The sequence below is a fragment of the Theropithecus gelada genome, chromosome 6, assembly GCF_003255815.1.
Source record: "Theropithecus gelada isolate Dixy chromosome 6, Tgel_1.0, whole genome shotgun sequence".
NCBI classification, from domain to species: domain Eukaryota; kingdom Metazoa; phylum Chordata; class Mammalia; order Primates; family Cercopithecidae; genus Theropithecus; species Theropithecus gelada.
In genome coordinates, this window is record NC_037673.1 from 134,899,749 (window position 1) to 134,917,513 (window position 17,765).

General features: G+C 42.5%; 1 protein-coding gene across 7 annotated transcripts in view; it reads right to left on the minus strand.

Moving 5' to 3' along the window:
• Positions 1-243: 243 nt before the first annotated feature.
• ETF1 (eukaryotic translation termination factor 1) overlaps positions 244-17,765 on the minus strand; it is a 38,194-nt gene continuing 20,672 nt past the window's right edge. For all 7 annotated transcript variants that reach the window (XM_025387490.1, XM_025387494.1, XM_025387496.1 and 4 more), the window contains 9 exons: positions 12,946-13,121; positions 11,835-11,974; positions 7,863-8,001; positions 7,047-7,237; positions 5,780-5,909; positions 5,376-5,531; positions 4,897-4,961; positions 2,815-2,962; positions 244-2,538 (listed from right to left, as the gene is read on the minus strand). In XM_025387490.1, coding sequence (XP_025243275.1) covers positions 2,456-2,538; positions 2,815-2,962; positions 4,897-4,961; positions 5,376-5,531; positions 5,780-5,909; positions 7,047-7,237; positions 7,863-8,001; positions 11,835-11,974; positions 12,946-13,121 — 1,228 coding nt within the window. In that variant the 3' untranslated portion in view covers positions 244-2,455. The remainder of the gene's footprint in view (positions 2,539-2,814; positions 2,963-4,896; positions 4,962-5,375; positions 5,532-5,779; positions 5,910-7,046; positions 7,238-7,862; positions 8,002-11,834; positions 11,975-12,945; positions 13,122-17,765) is intronic.

The window sequence follows — 17,765 nt, forward strand, 5'->3', positions numbered from 1 at the left end:
GGGGGAGAATACAAATTAGTGTGGCCCCAGCAACCTGAACCTTCTTCCTCTACCATAACTCTGGGATTGTGACCTCAGAAAAACTTTGCATATACCTTTCCATAGACAAATGTAGTAAACACAACTCAAATCCAAGGCTGAAACGCTACTGGGCATGACTAATCTGAGGTATGCCTTGGAGAACTGTCTCCACAGTTCAGGCCTTTCTAGACCAGTCCTAAAAAATCTCAAGCACACAAAGTATATTCTTAAATATGGTTTAATACTCTTCTCCATTTCTGTACATCACAACACCAAGATTTTGCTGCTTAGGATCTCTCTGCAGAGGCTATAGAGAATGCAAAGGCTACGGTTTTCACCCCCTCTTATTTATGTGTTTGTATGTGTATGTGTAATACATATCAGTATATATTGATACACACATCAATATATAATGCAATATATATCACCGAAGAGAACACATTGATTAAAGAAATACAAAAATTTGGCATCATTTCCAAACTTAAATAGTAAAAATAAAAACTACAAAAGGAGCTGCATACCCTAAATGTATCATGTGAAACAACAAGCATATTCAAAAATGTAAATTTACATCCAATTTCTCTGGTCTTGTCCTATCACATCAGACCCATTTACAATGGCGAAACCCTCAGGTACTGCTGTGAAGAGAGCATGTTTGCTCGCTCTTGGGTGTTCTGCAAACAAATAGCAGAGCCCAAAGCAAAAAAGCCTGTTCCGGTGAAGTCTCCCACGCTGGTGAACACCAAATAATGGACTCTTCTCACTGGGGGTTGAGACATCAGGTTACACATTGACAGACAGTATTTGGACCTCAGAGTACAGTGTGAGAACCAGAAACTTTACATTTAAGACATACTCCCTTCATTCAAGTGAAACAGGATTATTGGAACGATAGGCAGGTCTGTAACCTGGGAACAAGGAGCTGGTTCAGACCAATAAAGCTACGAGTGACTGAATCAAGTCAGTAAAGAACAGCAGTCAGGCACTAAAGTGTTAAAAGTACCCAATTTGAAAACCAAATGCACCCCACTACCCTATAGTCAGTGTGGAGGTGATACCAATTGACTTTTAAAACCTTTGGTCCTTCAAAGTCTGTTTGGTATACTTTTTTCCATTGCTACCACTGGGCACATACTATACACTTTGTTCAACTGTCACCACCTCGGGCACGCCATGACCCTGCATGTCAGCTGGGTTCAAGTCTGACTTACAGCCCAGCTGTGACGCATAAGCTTCAGGGTTTCAGGCCAACTTTTGGATCCAACATGGTCTTAAATCCATGGTGCCAGAAGCTGTGTCCCATCCCTTCCCACCCGCCCCTCATTTCTCATGTGAGAGGTGCTTGGAAGTCCCACATTTGAAACAGATGCTCCAACCCCACCAGGAGGTCAGGAGTTTACAATTACATGCAGTCATACATGTCTGTCGTTCCTGTGAAAAACCTTGCAGTTCATTTTAATAAATCAAAACATTCACATAATCTCATGCCATCCAACACAAGGAAAACACATCCACCTCCCTTTTAACAAGGATTGACCCAAGCAAAATAAAATCCTCTTTAAATTTCTTCGCTTCCACTTAAATTGCATGTTTTATTTCTCCCAATCCCAGCAATAGCACAGAAGCCCCATCATATCCATCCCAAACTGGTTTCGAGTAGGTTAAGGTTATAGGGACCCCCATCAGAACACTGATACAAAGGGCTCCCAAACGCCGGGCACAAATGTGTCTGCAAACAGATGGAAGTAAACAGTGCACTGGCCCAAATGCTTCATGAGTCAGTTTGATTTTGCAATGCAATTTGCATCCTTGAAACTGCCAGTCTGGAGGGGACGGGGTAGCGTGAGGGAGTGAAGTTGAAAGTGCCTCCTATTAGCTCACCCTTTCAACATTAAACAGAGACCAAGAGAGAAATGGTTCCAACATTTCACCACATATATTTCTTCTTATGCAGTCTAAGCTGAGAATGCCATGTAAATGGGTCACTGCGAAATGCAGCAATTTAATTTTTCTCCAATCAAAATAAGAAACAAACCAGTATGATCTCACTTCTATTAACTTTTGAAGGTTTACAGCAGTTAAAGTATTTTTGCTTCTATGTATGAAGGTTAAAAAAATCATTTTTTTCATAAAATACAAGAGCAACCAATTTCACCATCGAGTAAAAGTAAAAACTGGGATTCTTTTTTAAATTAGTCCAAAGTGGCATTTAGGAACTTAGTTGTAGGCTGCTGCGCTGTCACCATGACAAACCAAAGTGTAGGGCTGGGTCTGGTTTTGTTTCGGTTTTCTTTTCAATATCCAATGCTCATGGATTAAGTTCTGGAAATGTTCCAATTGTAAGGCAGGGATCTGTTTGGATTCCACCATGGGTATGCTCCTTGGGTTGGATGCTGGAGGGTGAGGCACATTTTGCCGGACCCATGTCGACTACCTAGTAGTCATCAAGGTCAAAAAATTCATCGTCTCCTCCTTGGTATTCCATTCCCTGGAAATCTACTCGGTACCGCAAGATACCTGGGGAAACAAACCAAAAGGTAAATTACCTGTGTTCACGGAATGGGCATGTGTGTAGGGGGCTGGTCACTCTAATAAGGGAAGCCCCATTCTCTTACAGAATTACAGAAAACAAAGAGGCAATAATAAACATGGGTCCAAATTAGGAACCTGCACCTGCTGCGTCAATCACCTATCTCAGCAGATAATGAGCACCTCGCCTGAAGCAGGGCTAGCCAGGAGTGACCTTGGCTTGAGACCCTGGTTTTAAGTTTGGTTTGCTGATTTGCTACTCACCTCCAATTCCACCAAATCCTTTCACAAACTGAGACCCTTCTTGTGATTTATCTGTGACAATTTCCAACGTAGCTCCAAATTTTTTATAGTTGTTAGCAAACCATTCCAACAGGGGCATACTCTCGATAAGCTCATGTTCCTGTCCGGTCTACAGGGGTGACCATGAGATACAAAAACAGGGGGGATTAGGATATATGAAGGCTAATTAGCCCCTCTCACAGCCCCTTGCCCACCTATCACTCTCATCCTCCCACTTATAGGCATGTCTGTGTGTAAAGCTCTGTAAGTCATCTCTGGTTTTGATAACATAATGGACATAAGCAGAGAAATTTGGATTATTTCAAACAACACTTCTCCTCAGACTCTACCCTCAGCCATGAAATACCAACACAAACACTCTGGGTTTTCAGCTTATGATTGCTACTGCTGACTCTAGAAGTCAGGCTGTTGTAGAGTCTCTAAGCAGCACCCCATTCAATGACCCCGAAGAGACAGGCCAGGACTGCTTTTGGGAGTGGCCTCATAGAGAACAAAGCTCTCCAAACCAGAATTTGAGGAAGCTACCATTTAAACCTATCTCATACGGGAGAGTGATACTTTCAACTGCTGTGATGCATTTAGAGCAAACCAGAGAAGCCACTGCAGTGGAAGAGCTGATCAAGTGAAGAAAGCAGCACAGGTTTCATAGTGCAGGAGAGGCATTATGCAAATTACATTTTCCTCCCTATTAAATTTCAAGGATAATGAAATGTTTTCCTGATTGCTTAACTACTTAAAAACAAAGAGGGCCAGGCGCGGTGGCTCAAGCCTGTAATCCCAGCACTTTGGGAGGCCGAGGTGGGCAGATCACGAGGTCAGCAGATCGAGACCATCCTGGCTAACACGGTGAAACCCCGTCTCCACTAAAAATACAAAAAATTAGCCAGGCGTGGTGGCGGGCGCCTATAGTCCCAGTTACTTGGGAGGCTGAGACTGAAGAATGGCGTGAACTCGGGAGGCGGAGGTTGCGGTGAGCTGAGATCATGCCACTGCACTCCAGCCTGGGAGACAGAGGGAGACTGTCTAAAAAACAAACAAAGACAAACACAAACAAAAAACCAGGCCAGGCATGGTGGGTCACACCTGTAATCTCACCACTTTGGAAAACCAACACAGGAGGATCACTTGAGCCCAGGAGGTCAAGACCAGCCTGGTGAACACAAGAGCCCATTTCTATAAAAAATAAGGCTGCCCAGCACGGTGGCTCACGCCTGTAATCCCAGCATTTTGGGAGGCTGAGGCAGGTGGATCACCTGAGGTCCCAGCTACTCGGGAGACTGAGGCAGGAGAACTGCCTGAACCCAGGAGGTGGAGGTAGCAGTAAGCCGAGATTGCACCACCGCACTCCAGCCTGGGCGACAAGAGCAAAACTCCGTCTCAAAAAAGGGCATGAGGGTTTGTGCCTGTACTTCTGACTACTCAGCAGACTGAAGCAGAAGGATTGCTTGAGCCCAGGGGTTCGAGGTTACAGTGAGCTATGATTGTGCCACTGAATCCAGCCTGAGTGACAGACCAGGACACTATCTCAAAAAAAAAAAAAAAAAAAGACCGGGTACGGTGGCTCACACCTGTAATCCCACCACTTGGGAGGCCGAGGTAAGCGGACTGCTTGAGCTCAGGAGTTCGAGACCAGCCCAGGGCAACATGGTGAAAACCCCCCTCTACAAAAAATTTGAAAATTAGTTGGGTATGGTGGTGTATGCCTGTAGTCCCAGCTACTAGAGAGGCTGAGACAAGAGGATCATTTGAGTCCAGGAGGTGGAAGTTGCAGTGAGCCGAGATCATGCCACTGTACTCTAGCTTGGGCAACAGAGCAAGACCCTGTCTCCAGGGGGGAAAAAAAAAAAAAGCTGCAGTAACTATGATTTGGCCTCCTTCCCTGAAGTCAGATTTGTATGTGGCAGATAGGAGATGACCACCTCCCACAGCCCCCCCAATTAGTATGAGGTTTGGTTTCCCAAAGCTCACCCTCTACACCGCCAGTGCTCTAGCACATGGATTTATGCTTGCATGTATCATCAAACCAAGAAAATAATCACATACCTCTTTGTCTGTGAAATGAGATTTATCCTTTTCTTGCTCTGGAGTTAGATAGAGAATTTTCTCCTCTGTAGTATTAGGAGAAAAAAATGTGTTAACCTGGCTCTCATATACTAATCTGTGTAAGCTCTGTAAGATGAGGTTAGATGAGAAAAGGGCTCAGGGACTCAATCTCTCAACCTTTTTTCCATAAGCATGTTAGCATACACTGAGTATCTACTAGGTACAGTGCTTCAACCATAAGGAACATCAGAGATGCTCAAGATACAGTCCTGGTCCTCAGCAGATTTAACAATCTTAAGCAGACGTTAAACAGTTCAAGCAGAAAAATCTATGCAGGAATGTACTACAGACTGAAGGAGTAGGGAACAAGGGGTAGATCTACCTTCTGACCGCTCCTGAAATCAGCCATCCCTCCCAATCTCCACCCCAGGCTTCCTGGCTCAGTAACAAATAGCAACCTTATTTTCTAATTCTCATACCTTCTGTGCCTTGGCAATGAAGAACATATCTCATTATATCCAGATTTTCATAGACTATTAGAATTTCTACAGCTCCCATTTCCAAAGCCTTTAGTGTATCTTCAACACCAAAACAGTACTTGCCCGTGTCCTGGCTGATTTCATCGAAGTATCGTCCTGTGATTAGGGATCAGTCAACAGAACATATATTAAGTTTCCCTAGTAGATACAAACATACCTATTCAACCTAGTGACTACAGAAGATAAAAAATAATGCTTTCACTGAGGCAAAAGAGTTAATAAAAATACTAAATATCCTCTTTTTACATTTTTGGTACCTTGTCTCATACATACAAACACGTATATACGTACACACACACACACGAAAACATTTCACAGAATATGCAGTTGCATTTCACCGATACCTATTAATTTCTTCTCTTGAATGAATTTCACGTTGGAGAGGACTTCAGTAGATAACTCAATAGCTTGGTTGAATCCATTTTCACCACCATAGGATATATCAACTAATTTTAAAACTTTTGATTGTAACCTCTGACACACAAAAAAAAATTATTAGTATTTATTGGTACTTATTTAAAATATTATTAAAACACCTTTACCCAAACCCACTAACTCTCAATGGCATGCAAAGCTCAGCATTATGATCACTGAAGTCTAAATATGGGGAAGGAGCCCAGTTTAATCAAAAGCTGCTCTTACAGTGAACAGCACTGCCAGGGTAAACTTTCCCAGCCAATTACATCACACATTTTATTAGACTTACTATAGGACAACTCATTAAGTTCAAACAAAAATAAGTTATTGTGGAGGAAAGGGGGAACCACTGGCTCCTGCAAAATAAGGTAACAGAAGTTAAGACGGGCTGGGTAGGGTGGCTCACATCTATAATCCCAGCACTTTGGGAAGCTAGGACAGGCAGACAGTTTGAGTCCAGGAATACTGAGACCAGCCTAGGCAACATGGTGAAACCTCGCCTCTACCAAAAAGTACAAAAATTAGCTGGGCATGGTGACATATCCCTGTAGTCCCAGCTACTTGGGAGGCTGAGCTGGGAGGATCACTTGAACCCGGGAGATCGAGGCTGCAGTGAGCCATGATTGCACCACTGCACTTCAGCCTAGGCAAGACAGCGAGACCCAGTCTCAAAAAAAAAAGAGAGAGAAAAGAAAAGGTGTTAAGGCAATTTCCTTGGTGGACCTTCTACCGTAAGGCTACTTCTTCCAGAAGACCTTGGAAATTTATTATGGCTGAGCCCATGTTATAAAATGGGCTTTAAATGCTTTAGGCAGAATCAGCTGTCATATTGCTGAGAGCTTTGCTGCTATGTATCTCCAAGAATAAATCAGAAAAAGAAAATAAGGAACAGGTTTTAGTTTATTTGAAATCAAACTCCATTCTACAGCCAATTCTGACAACCCAACTAAACCAGGGACCTCCAAAGGATGCGTAAGAAGCCCACCTAAAACTGGTTGATTTCGGAAGAGAAGGGGCTCAGAAAAGCACAGGGGAATGTTTCCTAATAAACATCTGTAAACCTGCCGTTTAACTCAGAGGTAGGTTTTTAACCCAGGGAATTTTAAAAAGATGTGTCTGTTCCAGTGCTCACACAGAGGACTCACCTACTCCTACCTAGGGACTTACATAATAGAGCATGTACTTCTTACTTACCTGATCAAACATATCAGATTGACTTAGTTCAGTTTTAAAGTCAGCAGATCCAGCTAAAACTAGACCAGCCACATTCACTTTGTCCCCAGAAATAAACAGCTGCACAGCAGTCTCTGCTACTTTCCGAACATAGTTATGTCGCTTTTCCATTCTTAAACGGGCAAAACGCAAGGCTGACTGACCTCCTCTACCTTTGACACAAAAGTAGCAAGAGAAAAAGGCAATTATTAAGAACTACAAGATGTCTTCAAATTAAAAATAAAATAATCATGTCATCATCCAAGAAAAGGACAAAGAAAAATCACCATTCCCTTAACTAAACGTTTAGCATAAACTGCTACTTGTTTTCAGAGAGCGACTACTAATTCTATGTCAAGAGAAGAGCCATAAGCACCAGTGAGGCACCCGTCATTCCGGGAGGCTTCTCTCCCTATCATCTGGATTCACTCCCCTCACATCATACTGTTTTCTCTTTTTCTCTTTTTTGAGACAGTCTTGCTCTGTTGCCCAGGCTGGAGCGCAGTGGCGCAATCACAGCTCAATGCAACCTCCATCTCCCGGGTTCAAGCAATCCTCCTGCCTCAGCCTCCCAAGTAGCTGGAATTATAAGCACCCGTCATATTTTTGTATTTTTAGTAGAGACAGGGTTTCATCATCTTGGCTGGGCTGGTCTCGAACTTCTGACTTCGTGATCCACCTGGCTCGGCCTCCCAAAGTGCTGGGATTACAGACATGAGCCACCGCACCCGGCCCATCATACTGTTTTCTTATTGCTAGACACAAAGTAAGTGGGTTCATGTTCTCCTCCTGTATTACCGTGTTTCTTTGGGAGATCCACAGTGAATTTGTGCAGGACTTCTCTTGTGTTTCCTTGGAGTGTGCCAAAAAGTGCACCACTACCATCTATTACAATGAATCCAAACTTGCTATCATCTGAAAGTAGTGCTGTAAGAGCCTGAAAAGCAAACACAAGTACCACATGGTGAATCCCAAAGCTTTGCTAAGGTCAAAAAAACTCTGAGAAAGGACATATACAAGCCCTTTCACTCCACTCACCATGTTATTAGCACTGTGGAAAAACCATTCTATGGAATAATTTATAGACTTCAGTTATAATCATGTAACTCTTATGGACAAATCTGAACCCAATAAGGAAATAACGGATGGTATCTATGTGAAGCTTTTCAACATATTTGACATGGGCATGTAAATATAAAAGCACAAAGATATCTGTATGCCCATGTTTATAGCAATATTACACACAGCAGTTAATACTACTCAATCTCAAAAAGGAAGAAAATTTTGAAACATGCTACAATAGGGATGAAACTTGAATACATGCTAAGTGAAATAACCCTGTCAAAAAAAGGACAAATACTGTATGATTCCACTTATATGAGGTACCCGGAGTAATCAAAATCAGAGACAAAAAGTCAAATGGTGGTTGCCAGGGGCTGGAAAAAAGGGGGAACAAGGAATTATTGCTCAACGGATATAGTTTCAGTTTTGTAATATAGAGTTCTGAGCTGGGTGTGGTGGCTCACACATGTAATCCCAGCACTTTGGGAGGCTGAGCTCAGGAATTTGAGACTGGCCTGGGCAACACAGCGAAACACTGTCTCTACAAAAAAAAAAATACAAAAATTAGGTGGCCGTGGTGACACGTGTCTACCAGCTACTTGGAATGGCTTCAGTCAGGGAGGTGTAGGTTGACAGTGAGCCAAGACTGTGCCACTGTACTCCAGCCTGGGTGATAGATCCAGAGACCCTGTCTCAAAATACAAAAAAACTTTAACTTGTTCCTTTTTTTCTTTTTTTTTGAGACGGTCTCACTTTGGTGGCCAGGCTGGAGTGCGGTGGCCATGATAGCTCACTGCAGCCTCGAAGTCTTGGACTCAAATGATCCTTCTGTCTTAGCCTCCCAAAGTGCTGGCGTTACAGGCATGAGCCAGCATGCCTTTAAAGGTAGTACAGCTAGTGATTCTGAGTTTTATGAGGAAAACCTTCCTTATATGTTAACTTTATATCCCCATTATTTATGCCTTCCCAAAGAGAAAATATTGAAACAGTCCTGGGACATACATAGATAAGAGTTCTCACAATGGAATCGGAATACTACACACTTAGTAGATCTCTAACTGCCAGAGGACAATCTCTTTGGAAGTAAGAAACTGTTACCCATTCCATTTTATTTTTATAAACTGATCCTCCTGTTTGGCCTCCCAAAGTGCTGGGATTACATGGGTGTGAGCCACAAAACCTGGCCTTACCATTCCATTTTAAGAAAACAGCCCCTTCAATAACTGACTAGAAAGCAGATGAATCAACTAAAAATCCATCTTTAACAAAACCATGCTAGATAGTTAGCATTAAGACATGAATATTGTGGCTGGGAGTGGTGGCTCATCCCTGCAATGGCACTCTGAGAGGCCAAGGTGGGTGGATCACTTGAGGTCAGGAGTTTCAGACCAGCCTAGCCAACATAGTGAAATCTTGTCTACTAAAAATACAAAAATTAGCTGGGCGTGGTGGTGCACACTTGTAATCCCAGCTACTCTGGAGGCTGAGGCAGGAGAATCACTTGAATTCAGGAAGTGGAAGGTGCAAGGAGCCGAGATCGTGCCACTGCACTCCAGCCTGGGCAACAGAGCAAAAATCAATCTCAGAAAAAAAAAGAAAAAAAAATAGGCCTTGAATATGAATATTGCACATTAATAATACAGCCTTATCAAAATGACCTGTTAGGTAGATTGAAGTTTTCAATAAATCTGCTTATCAGGGAACAGGCTTATCCCTTATTAGAATATATAATTACCCTGATAAACGGGATATAACCCTCTCAGTTAAAGCTAAAATGTACAAAGTTAGCAAGATTAAACAGTATCTTAGAAAAGGAGTTAAGGTTTGGAAAAAAGCCAATAAGGCTAACTCAGTAAGTGAGCAAAAGCCAGACAACATGGGTACCTGGCACTGTTTAAATCAACAATATTCAAAATCTGCTTTCATCCAACCAGATACAGGTAAGTGGTTTCAGTGGCTAAGAGGCTCCCTGAAGAACCCTCTGCTGTAAGTACAGTGTGGTAGTGAAGAGAAAAACAGTCTGGATTGTCTATGTAGTCGACCAAGATCCAACTATAAATGGACTTCCCATCAAGTTAGCAAAAATCATCTACTGTAAACTGTCGACAAATGTCAGTTCTAATTCCACTGTAGAGGTTTTTCCTAGGTTGATGAAAGGCAAGAGACTGAACTAGGAGCCAGCTGTGAATTCTTGATTGTTCTACTGTTGACTGATTTAGGTCACTCTAATGAGGTTTCCTTTCCAGCGTTCAAGTTCATCTTATGGCAGCTTTGTCACTCAAAAGTTTCATGGGGAAAGGGAGAAAATGAGTTCTTACAGTTTTGCTACTAAAAAGTTTACAATTTGTTATGTGAAAACTGAGTGCAATAACTCAAAGAGTATAACTGGACTGCTTGTAACACAATGGACACACACTCGAGGAAATGGGTACTCTATTTTCCATAGTGTGATAGCTCACATCGCATGCCTGTATCAAAACATCTCATGTACCCCACATACACCTACTATGTACCCACAAAAATTTAAAAAAAAAAAATACACACACACACACACTTTGGGAGGCTGAAGCGAGCAGATCACTTGAGGCCAGGAGTTTGGGACAAGCCTGGCCAACATGGCAAAACTCTGTCTCTACTAAAAAAAATACAAAAAATTAGCCAAGCATGGTGGCACACACCTGTAATCCCAGCTATTCAGGAGGCTTGAGGCACAAGAATTGCTTGAACCATGGAGATGGAGGTTGCAGTGAGCCAAGATTGCGCCACTGCACTCCAGCCTGGGTGACAGTGTGAGACTGTCTCAAAACATGCTCAACGACTAGTGTCATAATAAATGTAAATTGCCTTACTTTTTGAAAATAGCTGTGTAAAATGGTACAATTGTTTGGAAAACAGTCTAGCAACTTCTTCAGAGTTAAACATAATTACTATATAACCTACACAATTCCACAAATCCAAGAAACATGAAAATGTATGGTCACACAGAAACTTGTCCATGAATGTTCACAGCAGCATTATTCATAACAGCCAAACAGTGCAAACAACCTAAATGTAAAACTGATGAAAAGATACATAAAATATAAAATATGGCATATATGTATACAATGGAATACTGCTTGGTAATAAAAAGCAATGAAGTGTACTGATGAATGCTATAAAGTATAAAGTATAAAGTAAAAGAAGCCAGTCACAAAAGGCCACAAACTATACGATTCTATTACATAAAATGTCCAGGCTGGGCGGGGTGGCTCATGACTGTAATCCTAGTACTTCGGGAGGCTGACGCGGGCGGATTACGAGGTCAGGAGTCTGAGACCAGCCTGATCAATGTGGTTAAACCTCGTCTCTACTAAAAACACAAAAAAATTAGCTGGGTGTGGTGGCATGTGCCTGCAATCCCAGCTACTCAGGAGGCTCAAACAGGAGAATCCCTTGAATCTGGGAGGCGGAGCTTGCAGTGAGCCAAGATCGTGCCACTGTACTCCAGCCTGGGCGACAGAGCGAGACTCCTTCTCAAAAAAAAAAAAAAATAAATAAAATAAAAAAATAAATAAATAAAAGAAATCCAGCACAAGCATATCTACGGAAAGAAAACATAGTGGTTGCTTAGAATGAGAGAGGTAAGTGGGAGGGAGGGGGCACTGACTGCTAACGGGTATGGGGAAAGAATTCTGGAGTGATGAAAATGTTCTGGGCTTGACTTCTTACCTCTGTATGGAATTTGTTGTCACACAAATACAATGACGTATTAATTGGTTTGAAAGGTTCAAAGTCAATGTTGACTTTCTTTTCCTTTCCTTCTTCTGTTACAATTGTTCCACAGTATACAACCAGACCATTTGGAGGTACTGCAAAGAACACAAACAATTTGTCTACTTTATTCCACACCCAGTTTTTCCTCAATCAATAGAAAATGTTCCATAGCCTATTTTCCCTGCCTGACCCTTTAAGTCATAATTTAAATAAAGCAGAAAAAGCCTGATATCTCAGGCAGAACTTGCTCCCTAATTTTAAAACTTCCTCTGAGATGTTTCAGTAGGATTTATTCTTTAAAGTAAACAGGCTGGACATGGTGGCTCACGCCTGTAATCCCAGCACTCTGGGAGGCCAAGGTGGGCAGATCACCTGACGTCAGGGATTCAAGACCAACCTGGCCAACATGGTGAGACCCTGTCTCTACTAAAAATACAAAAATTAGCCAGGCATGGCAGCGGGCACCTGTAATCCCAGCTACTCAAGAGGCTGAGGTGGAAGAATTGCTTAAACCTGGCAGGCTTGCGGTGAGCTGAGATCGGATTACTGCACTTCAGCCTCTGGGTGACAGAGACTGTGTCTCATCCCGGAAAAAAAAAAAAAAATTGAGATGATGTCTTACTCTGTCACTCAGGTGAGTGTGCAGCAGCAAGATCGTGGCTCACTGCAACCCACCTCCCGGGTCCAATCGATTCTCCCGCCTCAACCTCCAGAGGAGATGGGACTACAGGTGTTTGCCACTAGGCCTGGCTAACTTTTGTATTTTTTGTAGAGACAGGGTTTCACCATGTTGCCCAGGCTGGTCTCGAACTCCTAACCTCAAGTGATCCACCTGCCTCAGCTTCCCAAAGTGCTGGGATTACAAGCGTGAGTCACTGCGCCTGGCCTACTTAACTTTCAATAAACAAAAAACAAAACAAAACAAAAAAGCTAACCACCAAGGGCAAAGAGACATTGATGATGGCTGACTGAAGGAAACATCAGTGAACAAAGCACCATAGCCGGATCACAGTATAAAACATAACCAAGATGCATAGAGAAGGAAAAGGAGCAAACTCCAGATTACCTTTGTTATAAAGTTTGAGTCTTTGTTGTACAGATGTAATGGCTCCCAGGACTGAAAGGCGGTTTACTCGTGACTTAATGTTAGATGCAGTTCCAAACTCATCTGCTAACATTTTTGCCACTCGTGAAATCTGGTCTTTGGGAGGAATGATCAATGATATCATGCTGGTGCCATTGCTGTGGAAGAAAGAATAACTCATTAGGGGTTTAAATATTACGTAAGTAAACTCATGTTTCTCTCTGGTAAAAGCAAGCTGAGGGAGATGCCCCCAAAGTTATGGAAACAAGTCACTCTCAAAGGGGTAATGTAGGGACTATCATAGTCTTGTTTATGAACGTACACACAGAGTTAGGAACAGTGTTCAGAATCTAGTGCTCAATTTGATTGAATACTGAGATAAGTTATGTAAAGAATGCACTTGGAGAGATACTTGAGAAACACCTCATTTCCGAAGGGTAAAGAAAGAAGCTATCTATGATAAATAAAGAGTGTCAACAGGCTGGCATTTGGTAGTGAATCTGTCTATGGGAGAGCCTTCAAATATGGTGGTTGAGTGGGAGATGCCATGACAGGATGATGCAATGAGTCTTTCCAAAGTCTAGGCATATTTGTAATCACGAATTTAGCACACTAATGATGGAAAAGGAGAACTCTGGAAATCACAGAAATGTCCCAGTTATGAAATCTCTCTCTTGGCTGGGCACGGTGGCTCATGCTTGTAATCCCAGCACTTTGGGAGGCCGAGGCGGGTGGATCACAAGGTCAGGAGTTCGAGGCCAGCCTGGCCAACACGGTGAATTCTTGTCTCTATTAAAACAACAACAAAAATACAAAAATTAGCTGGGCATGGTGGCAGGCACCTGTAATCCCAGCTATTCAGGAGGCTGAGGCACAAGAATCACTTGAACCTGGGAGGTGGAGGTTGCAGTGAGCTGAGATTGTGCCACTGCACTCCAGTCTGGGCGACAGAGATGACTCAGTCTCGAGAGAGAGAGGGAGAGAGAGAGAAAAAAAATCTCTCTCACAAACTCATTCTCTTTAAATGGCAACACATTAATTGCATTTGAGTTTGATCAAAAGGAGGTACCACTGACAGCCTGATAAATTCTGGGTGCCCTACCAAATTCAAGTTTTTAAAACTAAAAAACGGGACCAAAGTCTGACCCTATGGAAGATACCATCAAGGCCCTGCCACATGGGAGGTCCCTTCTGAGCAGTTACCAACTCATTTTTAAGCCCCCTTTAAATTTCAACACCAATGCCAGTAACATATCTTTTTCATCTACAATTTCCAAAGACACTTATCACTACCAGTCAAGAAATACCTCATTGAAAAATTCCTAGTTCTATGCAAAGCAAACATAGTGGCTCACACCTGTAATCCCAGCACTTTGGGAGGTTGAGAGGAGGATCACTTGAGTCCAGGAGTTTGAGAACAGCCTGGGCAACATAATGAGGCCCCCATCTGTACAAAAAATAATTAGCTGGACGTCACGTGATGCAGGCCTGTAGCCCTAGCTATTGAGGAGGCTGAGGCAGGAGGATCACTCAAGCCCAGGAGTTAGAAACTGCAGTGAGCTATGATTTGTCACTGCACTCCAGCCCGGGCAACAGTATAAGACTGCCTCAAAAAAGGAATGAAGGAAGGAAGGAAGGGAGGAAGGGAGGGAGGGAGGGAGGGAGGGAACAAAGTGTTGGTGAGGATATGGAGAAACTGGAACCCTTGTGGACTGCCAGTGGGAATATAAAATGGTACAGCCATGTGGAATAAGTGTGGCAGCTCCTCAAAAAAAAAAAAAAAAAAAAAAAAAGGCGGGGCGCAGTGGCTCGTGCCTGTAATCCCAGCACTTTGGGAGGCCGAGGCAGGTGGATCATGAAGTCAGGAGATCGAGACCATCCTGGCTAACACGGTGAAACCCCATCTCTACTAAAAATACAAAAAAAAAATTAGGCGGGTGTGGTGGCGGGCGCCTGTAGTCCCAGCTACTCGGGAGGCTGAGGCAGGAGAATGGCGTGAACCCAGGAGGCAGAGCTTGCAGTGAGCCGAGACAGTGCCACTGCACTTCAGCCTGGGCGACAGAGTGAGATTCCGTCTCAAAAACAAACAAACAAACAAAACACAAAACAAAAAACCCAAACAAAACCAAAAACAAAACAACTAATTACCATATGATCTAGCCATTCCACTTCCAATTATACACCCAAGAGTGAGAGCAGGTACTTGCACACCAATTTTCACAGCAGCATTTTTCACAATAGCCAAGAGGTGGAAGCAACCCAAACACCCATTGGTGGATGAACAAACAAAAAAAGTGGTGTGTGTGCACAGTGAAATATCATTCAGTCTTAAAGGAAGAAAATTCTGACATACACAAAATGGATGAACCTTGAACACACTATGCTAAGAAAAATAAGCCAGACAGAAAAGGACAAATACTGTATGATTCTACTTACATGAGGTAACCTAGAGTATTAAAGTTCATAGAGACAGAGAGTAGAACTGCAGTTGCCAACAACTGGAGTAAGGTGGAAATAGGCAGTTGTTTAATAGCTTTTTTAGTTTTACAAGATGAAAAGTCCTAGAGACTGGCTGTACAACAGTGTGAATGTACTTAAGACTGCTGAACTATACACTTGTAAATGGTTAAGATGGTAAACTTCATGTTATGTATTTTTTACAGTGATAAAAAATCCTTTAAAAATCTACTTAGTCCACTTATAATTTTTTTTTTTTTTTTTTTTTGAGACAGAGTCTCGTTCTTGTTGCCCAGGCTGGAGTGCAGAGGCACCATCTCATTTCACTGCAACCTCAGCCTCCCAGGTTCAAGTGATTCTCCTGCCTCTCAGACTCCCGAGTAGCTGAGATTACAGCCATGTGCCACCAGGCCCAGTTAATTTTCTTTGTATCTTTAGTAGAGACTGGGTTTCACCATGTTGGCCAGGCTGGTTTCGAACTCCTGGCCTTAGGTGATCCACCCACTTCAGCCTCCCAAAGTGCTGGGATTACAGGCGTGAGCCAGAGTGCCTAGGCTATAAGTTAAAGTTTTTTAGAGCACACACTTCCCCAAAACAGTAGTTCTCAATTTGCTGCCGATGAAAATCGTCTGGGGAGTTCATTCCAGGTGATTCCTTTTCAAAAAGGATTCCTGTAAGTTTCGTTTTTCTCATGCTGATTTTTCTTAGTTTAGACACAACATGGATAAACGACTATTTAAAATTTTAGATGGTCTACATCAAATGGACTTCAAAATAAAAAACTTTTAGGCTGCTCTATAGAGTAGCCATTCTTTTTTTTTTCTTCTCTAATATACTTGCTTTCATTCTCAAAAAAACAAAACAAAACAAAAAACAAAACAAAAAAAACCCCCCAATAACAAAAACCAACCTTTGGGCTTCAAAGGATAGCATTAGGAAAGTAAAAAGACCCACAGAATGGGAGAAAATACATGCAAATCATATTATCTCTTAAGATTTATGTAAAGAATATAAAGAATATGTAAAGAACTCATAATTCATCAACGAAAAACCCAAATAAAAAATAGGCAAGGGGTGTAAGGAGACATTTCTACAAAGACATAGCATGTGAAGTAATCAAAATCTTGATCCAATGCTATTGGGAATGTTAAGTGGTACAATACTTCCAGAAAACAGTCTGGCAGTCCTTAGGAGTTTAAACACAGAGTTACCATATGACCCAACCACTCTACTCTTAGTTATATACCCAAGGGAATTGACAAAATATGTAACACACAAAAATTTGTGCTTCAATGTTCACAGAGGCATTATTCATAACATTAAAAAAAAAACAAAACCCGTATGTCCTACTGATAACCGAATAATCAAAATCTGGTACATTCATATGATGAAAAACTATTCAGCAATAAAAGAAATGACATATTGCATTAACTTACAGTACATCAAGTAAAAACTGTCACAAAAGAACACATATTGTAGACAGGGCACAGTGGCTCATGCCTGTAATCCCAGCACTTTGGGGGGCCAAGGTGGGTGGATCACGAGGTCAAGAGATCGAGACCATCCTGACCAACATGGTGAAACCCCATCTCTACTAAAAATACAAAACTTAGCTGGGCATGGTGGCGTGAGCCTGTAATCTCAGCTACTCAGGAGGGTGAGGCAGGAGAATCGCTTGAACCCAAGAGGCGGAGGCGGAGGTTGCAGTGAGCTGAGATGGAGCCACTGCACTCCAGCCTGGATGACAGAGCTAAACTCCGCCTCAAGAAAAAAAAAAAAAAAAAATTAGCAGGGCGTGGTGGTGGGCGCCTGTAGTCCCAGCTACCCGGGAGGCTGAGGCAGGAGAATCGCTTGAACCCAGGAGGTGGGGGAATGCAGTGAGCCGAGATCGCGCCATTGCACTCCAGCCTGGGAACAGAGTGAGACTCTGTCTCAAAATAAAAAAACCACCACATATTGTATAGTTCCATTTACACAAAATGTTCACAATAGGCATTCCAGAGAGACAAAGGTAGATTAGTGGTTGCCAGGGGCTGAAGGGAGGGAGGAATGCAGAGTGATTGTTAAAGGATATAGGGATTTTTAGGTTGATGGAAACACTTTTTCTTTTTTTAAGGAAAATATTTTTAAATTAGTGGTTGCATAGCTCTGGGAAAACAGTGAAATAATGCACTTTAAAGGGGAAAAGTTGGGCGAGGTGGCTCACACTGGTAATCCCAGCACTTTGGGAGGCTTGAGGCAGGAGAACTGCTTGTGCCTAGGAGTTTTGAGACCAGCCTGTGCAATGTAGTGAGACACCGGCTGGGCATGGTGGCTCACACCTTCAATCCCAGCAGTCTGGGAGG